Source organism: Rutilus rutilus (assembly GCF_951802725.1).
Source record: "Rutilus rutilus genome assembly, chromosome: 1".
Lineage (NCBI taxonomy): Eukaryota > Metazoa > Chordata > Actinopteri > Cypriniformes > Leuciscidae > Rutilus > Rutilus rutilus.
Window position 1 is genome coordinate 60,965,243 of NC_140209.1, and position 12,361 is coordinate 60,977,603.

Consider the following 12,361-nt stretch of genomic DNA (forward strand, 5'->3'; position numbering starts at 1 on the left):
CAGATCTCTCAAGATCTCTGCATCTCCTCTTATTACAGACTTTATTTCTTTCCTGCTGAAGTTCTTATTGAGAATGAACAGTTCAGATGTTGATGTTGATATTAAAGTTGTGTTCAGTGTTTGCTTTAGTTGCTCTCGACTCTTGAGTTTTGAACATTAGTTTCTCTCTGACTGCTTTAACTGTGTGTTTCTGACACGTGTGTGTTACGGCAAACACACACCAGAGAAACTGATCAGATGTTGGTCACTGTTTAGTGATGATAGTCATCATTTAGTGATTCACTGACACCAGAGTCTCTAATCTCTGATTAAACTAGTTCATATAGTTGTTAACTTCACATGTCAATACTAATGAAAATGCAGGAAACGTTTAGACAGGATCATGTAGACTCACACACACATCAAGAATCAGCGCATGAATCTCAACAATAATGACAATCAACAAAATATTCAGACACACAGAAAAACTCTGAAGTCACAAAACGAGCTTTGCTGATTGGTCCCGTGACGATGACGTAATATGATGCGTGCGCTGAGGCTCCGCCTTCTTTCACACTGAACTCTTCTCTGACTCATTTCATCTGTTGAGTCGAGGAAAGATCTCCACGGGTGAAGACATGAACACACTGGAGAGCCGCTTTATAGTAGGAGATGAAGTTGTGCTTCTGATAATCTGAGGCTCTGACACTGTTGTTCATGTTTAATACTGTAAAGCTGCTTTAAGCAATCTATTGAATAAAATGCCATATAAATAAACGTGACTTTACTGGAGTGCTAATTTGCAGAGCTCATGCTAACATGCCCATGTTGTTCTGATCAGAGTCTTTTCTTATGCTCTCTATAAAGATGTTTATTTAGTCACTGAGAGGAAAGTGTGCAGCACATATTTACATATTCATCTAGACGTCGCTCTCAGCCGTGTGGGCGGAGTCAGATATTCACTAACAGTGTATCGCTGCTTGCGTATTTCCAACTTCGCTTTACCGCTAATGCCGGAGACACACTTAACGACCAGCTGAAACATTCTTAGACTGAACCAGTGGCGGCTGCTGGTCTTTCAAAGAGGGGAAGCTCATTTTTGGCCTACATCATAAAAATTATTCATTTATTTATACGTAAATTCTACGTTCCTTTTCAAGAAAATGCTCTGTGAAAAATGAATGTAATAATATAATAAAGGTATAAATAATAATATAATAAAGTATAATAATAATAATAATAATAATAATGTTTTTTTTATAATTATTTTTGAATTATTACTAATAATAATATAAAAATAATAATAATATAATAAAGGTATAAATGTATAATTGTGTGAAATGTATTATGAAAATTGGCTAGCAATTTCGACAAGCAATGATTGCAGCAGTTTGTCTTTGAAAAATCCGCGATGGGACTGAGCTCGAACAGCTTCAACATCAGCGACTTTTGATTGTATGAAATTGCTGTCAATCAAAAGGAGATGCAGCCTTTGAACAGACCCTCCAATCATCACGCAGAAGCCCGGAGTCCAGGCCAGCCCACAAAAAACTATTCAGAGCCGCCCCACTGATGTCAATGGACGCTGGGCTTCAACAGGGAAATGCACTGTGACGCTACGGGAATGTATGAGAATCGAGTCAGCCGACCTGCTGTATGTAACTGATTCTGAACCAACTCGTCTTTGAGATGAACACATTTTCAATATAATGTTAACACAATAGTACATATTTGACCATTCATTTTTTGACATTATAGGGGAAGCCGAGCTTCTCTTGCAGTCTTAAAGAAATCTCCACTGGACTGAACTGAACACACTTACAGAGTTTCCAACGACTAGAGCAGATTTTAAACACAAACTGTGAACAACGACTGAACGCAACGGTCTCTAACTCGGCGTGTTCGGCCGTGATCAGTCAGAAGTATCAAACTACATTCATAATCGGCCTTACAGTCGTTAAGTGTGTCCCGGCTTAATGAAGAACGAAAAAGAACTTCGCCGGGAGTATATTGGGACCTTAAGGCCCTGTGTGTGTGTGTGTGACTGACTGACTGACTGTGTGTGTGTGTGTGTGTGTGTGTGTGTGTGTGTGTGTGTGTTAGCTTAGCACCACTAATAATAATAATAATAATAATACTAAGTTTAATAGCTTTCTCAAGCCAACATAACAAAACACCAAAAACTAAAACTGTGTGTTTGTGGACTTACATCTGCGTGGTCCTGCTGACATCCTGATCTCTCCTCCGTGATCCACACTAGAAAACACACAAACACACACACACAGTTTGTTTCATTATATTAGTGAGGACATTGCATAGACCATTCATTTTATATCAGGTTAATGCTATTTTTTATGGCCAAGGCAAACTCAAGCCTCACTCCCAAACACAGAAACACTAGATTTAAGATTTAATTGTTTTTAACTAGTGAGGACCAGTAAAATGTTCTCGCTATGTCCTCAAAATGTCTTCTTACTATTTCACTATAAAGGTGAGAACATTTCGCCCTCACATGTATAGCCAAACGCGCACACACACACACACACACACGCGTAATTTGCGGGTGGGGCGGGTGGGACATGTCCCCACCACTTTTGAAATATCTCGCGACACTAATAGGCTATACCAACACAAATAAATAAAACATCTCCAGTTAACTAGCAGAGCATTCATTTAGTTCATTTGTTAAATAAGAGATGATCTAGCGCTGAAATGTGTTGTTTTTTAAATCAAGTTATAAAAGTGCTCGTTGCCGCTGCGATCAGTCGGAGACTGTGTTCTCTTGGACTGTGTTCTCTCGGTCTTCACTCGCGCACTTCAGTCCGTTGTGGAGACTCTCTATTCGTTCCGGTGAAATTACAAAACAAAATGCACACACGCGTGTCCCTGCCTGATATACAACCACTGATAAACATAATCGGTTTTGATGAGAAAAAAGAAAACCTATACGAGTGCGGATTAGAACCCAGAACCTCTGACACGCTTGGAAAAGTTCTGCCACTGGACCACTTAAATACACGCTTAAAGTTGTCGGATCTATGTATTTATTCACGTGAAAATTCTCACCACTAATAACATATATTAGACCTCATTAAATGACAAATTAAACCAAATGTACTATTTAAACTGAATTGTGTTAGCAACGCTTTTTTATTAAACATTTTTATATATTTACATTAGTAAGCTACAGGACATCGTCTTTTGAAACATGACCTGCGCGAAAGAGGAAAAAAAATGAATGCATCATTGTACCCAGCACTTCTGAACATGCACTTCCGAATGCGTCTCTGTCCCCAGCACATTTCAAACCAAACTGACGCACACACACACACACACACACACACAAGTTTCTAATTTTGTGACCTAACAGTTGTGGCACTGGCCACACTTATTACTAGGGGTCCAAGCACCGAAATTGAGAACATAAATCGTAAAACTCAGAGGGATGATCTATTAAAAAAAGGTGATTTGCATATTGGGTCAATAACTTTGGAAAAGTCTTGATCAAACTCCTCCTAGGAGCATGATAAATAATTCCATTTAGAATATTTTAATAATAGTTTATATATGAAAAGAGAAGTAATTTCCTTAATGTCGAGAGTTTTTATCTGTGTATCGTGAGAGTGGGAATGGACAGATGCAGCTTAAAAAAAAAAAGGACGTAGCAAAGGGAGAAGAGGAAAATGTGTGCGCTAAAAAGGAGAGAATGAGTGTGTAATCTGTGGTGAGAGACTAGCGAATGAAAGCATGAAGCTCTGCAAATTCAGGAGGCATCAGAGCACCAAACACACACACAGTAAACCCAGAGAACCCATCGAGAAACTCTACTTCAGTCCTTTCTTTTGTAAAGTTTCACTATAATGTGGCATTTCTATTTGATTTGACCCTTGATGTAAGTTGATGTAAAGATGTAAGCTCTTGCAGAAGTTAAAGTGTGCTGCGTAACACAAGAATGAACCTCATTGGTTCCAGGGATGGGCAGTATTTCAGATACATGTATTTAAAATACGTATTTGAAATAGCCTACAAAATACTATTTTGTATTTTAAATCCTTTGGAAAAAAATCTAATGTAATTTATATTTAAATACATTTAAGATGAGTATTTTTGTATTTTCAAAATACATAAAATACTTTTTGCCAGTCAACCTCTTTATCAGGGTACTGATTTTGTGCATCAACTACTTCAGACATTCACTAGCTCAGCATTGGATCAGCGATGGTTTTCTTTTCTTTTCTTTTCTTTTTTTTTTTGTAAGGTGAGAATGTCATGATCAATTCTACTTGTTGATTAAAGTTAAAATAGTGCATTATTCACTTCAGTTAACATGAAAGAATAAAAGAAAGAATAGTAGATTTTTATCAACTAGCTTGTCAAATGTGTTTAAAGCTTTACTGCATGTTAGGGCTGGGTGATATGACACTACATATCATAGCGATGATATAAAGTTTGAATTGATGGATCTTTTTATAAATCGTTTACATAGATGGGCCTGTTTGTGGGGTAAGCAAATATCCGTGCAGCTTTTAGTAATCAGGGATTATTGGAACATTGGAGTGGAAAAAGAAGCACTGATGAATGATACACCACAAACATCTTCAGCTTTTAGTTTTATTGTACATAAAAAATAATCAAAAAGGGGTAAATAGTGTCAAATTAATCTAAATTAATTCTAATTTAAAATTTTAGATAGGCTACACTTTCTAATTTTAATACACTTATAGAAACAAATAAACTTTACATAAAATAAACATAAAATTACTTAAAAAGCATTGGACTACCTGCAAAAAAAAGAAAGAGATGAGGTTAGGAATGTAAAGTCAGTAGGCCTATGTAGTTTCTTCATTCACTGTGGCCTATACCTGCACTGGATGGCCAATTTCACATGTATTTTGTGTATTTTCAAAATACTGTATTTGTATTTAAATAAAACATTTCACACAGTATTTTGTATTTGTATTTTAAATACATTTCCATGTATTTATGCCCATCTCTGATTGGTTCTAACACGCGTCAAGCAAACATACTTGAGCTTACGTTTACACACAACTAATGTGTGAGTTGATGAATGTTTATATGTTTATATGTGAATTTAGGAAAAATGAATCTGTTCATCATATAAAGCGATCGAGTCTCTTCAGAAAATGTGGACTAAACCACTCAATGCATATGGATTAGTTTTACCATCTCTGAAGTGAAGTAAACAAAAGAGTCAAACCGAATGTCAAAATAAAGGTTCACATAACAGAACATAAACCTGACAATAAGCTCGTTTGGCTATTTTTATATGTATAATAGATGTAATAGATCCTCGAATCTGACTGGACAAGAGGCTTTCTGCTGATATTTCACCAGTATCATCGTCTTCGTCACTGCGCACAGTTACAGTGTTACGCCACTGGGTGGCGGCAAGAGATTGACTTTGACAGAGTCATTAAACTGTTTGTTCACATTCAAAAACGCTGATTCATTAAAAGATAGATGTAATGAAACAAGGTGCTAATTATTTTAACTTTGAGCTCCACTTTTCAAAGCTCAGCTGACCAGCAATGCGTCGCATGGTTAACACTGAAGCTGATGCTTCACTTAAAGGGATACTCCACTTTTTTTGGAAAGAGGCTCATTTTACAACTCCCCCAGAGTTAAACAGTTGAGTTTTACCGTTTTCGAATCCATTCAGTCGATCTCCGGGTCTGGGGGTCCCACTTTTAGCATAGCTTAGCATAATGAATTGAATCGGACAAGACCATTAGCACATATTACGCCTGCTGGACTCATGGTACGGCAGCAAAGTTTCTTGACTATTACGCAGGAATGAGAGTATAGTTCCTAGTCATATCAGCCTAGAAAAAATCACAACTTTTCATTTACCGTCAGTCTTAGTACACGATGTAACTACAGAAGAGTCAAGTTTTAAATAGGAAAAATATCGAAACTCTTTGTTCATTTTTTTGAGAGAGATGCTAATGGTCTTGTCCGATTCAATTCATTATGCAAAGCTATGCTAAAAGTTGGACCCCCAGACCCGGAGATCGGCTGAATGGATTCCAAAATGATAAAACTCAACTGTTTAACTCTGGGGGAGTTGTAAATGAGCCTATTTCCAAAAAAAGTGGAGTATCCCTTTAATAGAGACCAATGGCATTGATTCAATGCACTGACCAGCGCTGCCGCCATTCATGGTAAATACCCTTAAACATTAAGAGTAGGGGTGCAACGGATCAAAAAACTCACGGTTCGGATCGTTTCTCGGATCAGAGTAACGGATCTGATGATTTTTCGGATCAGCAAAAAAAATAATAATGATAATAAAAAAGACAAGACAAATAAACATACATTTTGTCTTTTTGTTTATTAACAGTTTTAATTTATTAAATTAATATATATAAAATCAACTTAAAGTGCACAAGGCATAATATCTTCTTTTTAACTTAATGAACAACAACTTAGGCCGGCCACACACTGGTTGCGTGGCGTGAGCGTGGCGTTTCAGCTGCGTGGCGTTTGCGTGGCGTTTTCCATGTCTTTGCACACCAGAAATGTATCTGACACGGCGCTGCTGCTGCTAGGTGACATATGATAAGCCTCATTGGTGATATATTTGACATATGGGGAGAGAGTTGTGGAAGGCCTATACTTCATGTTAAACGTAAATATATAGCAGCAAAGACAACGTCGGCAGTGTTGGCTATAGAATATTTCGTTCTGTATTGACAGGTGCAGTATTTGAAAATCGATAATTTTTTTTTTTAATTAAATTTATATTTGCATTTATGTCAAAACCTAGACACTTCCAAACATCAAAATGACATTTATTATGTATTCGTGTCAAAATGACACGATATTTTCCTATCTATTTTGCCTGGAAACGCTTGCGTGTCGTGTGAAAAATAGGCGTCGGTTCTATTTCTAGCATGCACGTGTTTTCCGCGCGGCCCAAAATGCTCCCATACAGGGGATTTAAATGACGCGGGGCGTTCAAGCTCCTCCGTTCCTCTGCTCGTCATGACCACACTGTGTGGACTGAACATGCGCACAATTTTTTTATTTTTTTTTTATAAATCAATCCGCGAATCACGTGTGTGCCGAACCGAAGATATTGATCCGAACGGATCACATATCAATGATGATTAACTTATTTAACATTTAATACACATGCACAAAGTTCAAAACAAGAAGGATATACTTATGAGAAAAGGAAACACTCATTACTCTGCGGTTTGCTTGTCAGTATCGCGGTACTACAATATTGCGGTTATCGGGACAGCCCTATTTAGAAAACAAAGCAGTTATTTCAGGACTAAATGAAGCACATTTCAGGTTACCTGAGAAAACATTTTATTTTACAGTGTTGTGTTAGCTGTACCATTCTTTATAATATAATATATCATTTGTGCTGTCAATCAATAAAAAATTAACTATATTAAATCACATCAGGCGCTCATTCAGCCCATCAGGCAATTGTTTAAGCATGTATGGGTTAGAAAAACGGGTATTTTTAACATGAAAAGTTGCTTAATGCACCTTTAAAAACTTGTTTTATGGCATCTTTTTATGAATGAATCAGGATCACTGATACTAATACAGCAACTTATGTCTCGATGATGTCTCCCTCAATTTTAAACATTAATTATATCCATTCAACACTATAGTGTTTTGAAAGCTATACTTTTCTTAACATTTATTAGACTTTAACAAAAAAAATTAACAACTATTAATTTAAGTGAATTTACCACAATCCTCACATAAACCCATAATAAATGTCATATTTACCTGTGACCATATTTACCGGTGTCTAACAGGTCGGAAATATACTAAATTTAATAAAGTTATCAAACAGTCTACACTGCATAACTTATAAATCAAATATAGATTAATCCTTATTAAAGATACAAAAGTTATTTTCTTTAGTCAATAGCAGTGAGTTTATTCTCTGTTCCCTTCAGTGGCGGCTGGAGGAAGCACACAACATTTTTGCAGTCTGACCCTTACGAATATATTAATTATCTATAGCGTCTTTCTTTGCCTCGCGTGTGTGTAAGGACATTCACAGACAGCCAAGAAAAAAACAGATGCTGCGCTAATTTATTTAAATATTTTGAGTTAACGTCGACAGCACTAAATATAATATAATATAATATAATATAATTAGTGGTGGGCCGTTATCGGCGTTAACGTGCTGCCTTAACGTGAGACTCTTATCGGGCGATAAAAAAAATATCGCCGTTAATCTATTCTCAAAGTTGGGTTGGGAGCTGGGTCTATACTACGCAAGCTATGATGACTTTCACCTTGATATTTTAGCGCGGATGTATGCCTATACCTAGCCGAATTGCACTGTGCCTACTGTGAAATTACCACATCAAACGTGACGTGCTAACATGGATACAGCTATGAAGCCGCCGGGTTTGCTTCAGGGAAAATGTATTTTTAAGAAGCTTCTAGGAGAGTAACGGTACACATATTCGTAGTAAACCGTTCGGTACGAGGCTTTCGGTTCGGTGTTCAGTACGCATTTTCAAACCGAACGGTTCGTTGGACCATTTTTCGTTATTTCAAATGTAGGCGGGTTGCGCGTGGCAAGCGCGCTCAGAGACGCTGGCGCTACCACAACATTGTCCGACATCAAATGGCAAACGTAACTGAGCTACACGTTATTGTGTGGTTGACAGACCGTTGTTTATCAGTTTGGACCAAAGCAGCGCGAGCCGATCTTGATCAAGCGACACTGTTACTACACAGCGCTAAGGGATCCAGTAAAGAAATAATTTGAATTCGCCACAGAAGTAATAACATCGCTGCGAGATCTAGAGAGAAACATTCACATTTCTCCATTATTAACGGATCAAACAGTGCGTGGAAGCCAGGAAGAAACATTGTGCCATGAATGAACTATCCAGTGTCCACAGATCAGCAACATTCACCATGGATTTACTGTAGTAACACTAACTGCTATCATGGAAGTTTGGCAGGAATAGTAGGCTATAATGCTTTCAAGTAACATTACGTCGGTTTTATTTTGCCATTATGAATAAAATTGCTGCCCTCAAATGTTAATCTGAACTAAAAATAGACCTTTGTTTATAACTACTACAATATTAGGCTACATTTCATTTTTTCCAAGGAGCAGTTTTGTTTTATATGCTCATAAGAAGATTCTATTATAGCTCCATCATTGCTCAAAGTAAAAAAAAAAAAAAATCATACTTTATGATGTTAGTTTTAATAAAATTTAATAAAATCTCTGGCATTTCTTTCTTTTTGCTGTATCGAACCGAACAGTGAATTTTGTGAACCGTTACACCCCTAGAAGCTTCCCAATGGAAACCTCGACAAGACTAAGGTTGTTTGCACCTTGTGCAATGCGGAATTAGTTTACTGTAGGAGTATTTTTGTATTTAAGAAACACGTGCCCCTCATTATTTGGGTAGCACACATATTCTGAATGCCTTCGGCAGAAGTCAAATGAGCCATTTTAATCTAGATTAATTCCAAGATTACAGTGAGATTAATCTAGATTAAAAAAATGTATCTATGCCCACCACTAAACATAATATAATATAATATAATATAATATAATATAATATAATATAATATAATATAATATAATAAAGCAGTTACACTGAGATGGTTTGGAACAACGTGTTTTTGTATGGTTAATTGTTGTCTACAGACAGAATTAAACCATCAAAATTACATGTTTATTTATTTTATATAAATTTACAAAATTGTCTATATTAGTGTTTTTTTTTTTACTTTTTAATTCCAAGAAGCACTAAACATGACAATCCCTTTGAGAGATCATTGAGACTCTGCAGGTTGGTAGATCTCCAGGAACAGGATTGGACACCCCTGTTTTAAAGGGTTAGTTCACCCAAAAATGTGAAATCTGAGAGCTCTCTCACTTCTTCATAGGCTGCTAGGCAATTTCATCTGTCGGCCCAGAAAAGTTAGTAAAGACATCTTTAAAATAGTCCAAGTGACTACAGTGGCTCAACCTTAAGTTTATCAAGCGACGAGAATACTTTTTGTGCGCAAAAAACAAACAAAAATAACGTCTTTATTCAACCATCTCTTCTCTTCCATGTCATTCCCCTGTTGATGTAGTGTAACAGTGCAGCGCTACGTCAGAACGTAGGCTCACTATTGGCCAGCATCACACACATCACACTCATGACCAGCGTCGGCCAAGCCTAATCTTTTTCTATCCCTTTGAATGTACTGACTGGAAATTAATGGATCAATCTAGTTCATTTGTATAACTATAGTATACTGACAGTATAGTTTTATATAATTGGTGTACATCGAAATGCTTATAGATCATTAGATGTTTATTTAACTTTTACAGAACCAAATAAAACATTTTAAGTTGCCAGACATGATTAAATATATTTGTGTCCATTATAATAAAATAATATAATATAAAATTAATATAATATATTTTCTATAAAGACACTTATTAGGTGTCATAATAAATAACATTAATTATGTGTTATCATATAGAAGCATCAGTAGTCGTACAGACAGCACATTCAACCTGACAGCAGCTCAGAAGCATCTGAATGATTCAATTTATTCACTTTCTCTAACATGCAGTCTTCACTAATATGACAGTTTGTTCTGTGTAATATTTTTACATTCCAGTATTATACTATATTATAAAATATTATAATATCTACAAAAATATCACATGATTTATTTAAATGTTTAAATAAATCTACAGCTAAGAAATGATGTTCGCATGTCTATCTAACACTTTGAACTGTTCACAGATAAGAATAAAATATATATTCTACTTTCTGCCTCTCCTGATGCCCCTAGTTTGATTTCCCATTTTAAGGATGTCTTTACCAGTCAGCCTGACATATCTACCTTATATCTAAAAGATTCTGTTTTCGGCTGGTCTAGTTCTCTTCATGGCTTTGCCATTCAATTCAAAAAGCCGTCCAAAATGTGGAATGGTGGTCGCTAAAAAAACAAAACATCCTCTTTTTATGGAAAAAGACATCAAAACCACATTTTAAATCTTGGCTGCCTGAACTCTCTGCCACTTTGCATTTAGAGAGACTTATGGCTCGTTTCCACCGAGCGGTACGGTACAGTACAGTACAGTACAGTATGATTCGGGACGGTAAACCCTCATCCGACTTGCGTTTCACCCGCCAACAGTACCTTTACTTGATAGGCGTGGTGTAGCCTATGCCGGAAAGAAGCGATCAACGTCATTTTCGCGCAAGAAGAAAGTGACATAGTAAACAACAATGTATGACATACAGCAGATCTTGTTCTTGCTTCTCGGCTGTTTGTCAAAAGAAGACAAGCGCTGACATTAGGCGTTTCTCAATACCAAGTACGCAAAGTTTGAACTTGCCAAATCCGACACAGGAGAATGACTCCCGAGGACGCGAGTCCGGTAATTCTGCAAATGGAACAGAGCGCTCTTCAAAGTGTCACTCAGCTCGCTCTGCTACTCCAGTTATGTAGGCAACAATAAAACTAATTATGTTATAAAACGCCACTCTGTCTCTCTTTGTTTTCATTTAAAGAAATCTTAAACATTATAGCCACACAAATGTGGTTCAGGCAACGCTTATTGATTATATTCATTGCATGCATAACGATAGCCTATTTATAACAAAACGAAATATAAAACACAACCCTGCCTCTTTTCGTTTAAATTGAAAAAATATTAAACATATTAATATGGTCCAGGCAATAAGTGCATTTGTACTAAACAACAAATGTTGCAGTAAACAACATTACAGTGATCATCTTCACTGTAATAAAATTAAAAATGGCAAAACTCAACCCAGTCTCTTTTTTGTTAAATTTCAGTTTTATCAATAATAGCCTTTATAAAAGTATAAGTAAAAGGTACATGAAGCTATACAATAAGAGATAAAGCAAACAATTCAGTCAAACAAACAAAGTCAGCGCTCTAGTCTAACGTTACAACGGTAAAGTTAAAAAGCCTAACGTTGAATATATAAAGTCATAAAACTTTAAAACGATTGGCCAGGGAACAAATTATAGATTCACGAGACCAAAGATCGGCCGTTAGGTTTACACAAGATTAATTATATCTCATGTTTAACCACTACAGAGACGTCAGAGTCAGCGGCAAACATCAGAACGACTAGCCGAGGAAATGCGTTCCCAGGCGGGGTACATCAGCGCTGAGCGCCCGGTGATCAGTTGGAATGGATCTCACAACCTGGATCAAATTTACATAAATCTTTATAAATAAACCATAGATTTGAGCTTTAAACAACTACTTTCTCGCCTGAAAAACTCTTAAACTACATTCCGTGACACAATGACAGTAGTATTATATTTCAACAATATATTAAAAAATGGCGCTGCTTGTGTTGTCATTCCCCTT

The 12,361-nt window shown here is 36.5% G+C and overlaps 1 protein-coding gene and 1 long non-coding RNA gene across 8 annotated transcripts in view; one reads left to right on the top strand and one right to left on the bottom strand.

Moving 5' to 3' along the window:
- Positions 1 to 12,361, bottom strand: part of LOC311294988 (uncharacterized protein) — a 42,682-nt gene that overhangs the window by 4,017 nt on the left and 26,304 nt on the right. For all 4 annotated transcript variants that reach the window (XM_084416150.1, XM_084416149.1, XM_084416148.1 and 1 more), the window contains one exon: positions 2,189 to 2,235. In XM_084416150.1, coding sequence (XP_084272276.1) covers positions 2,189 to 2,235 — 47 coding nt within the window. The remainder of the gene's footprint in view (positions 1 to 2,188; positions 2,236 to 12,361) is intronic.
- Positions 1 to 12,361, top strand: part of LOC311296478 — a 152,141-nt gene that overhangs the window by 2,581 nt on the left and 137,199 nt on the right. The window lies entirely within an intron of this gene.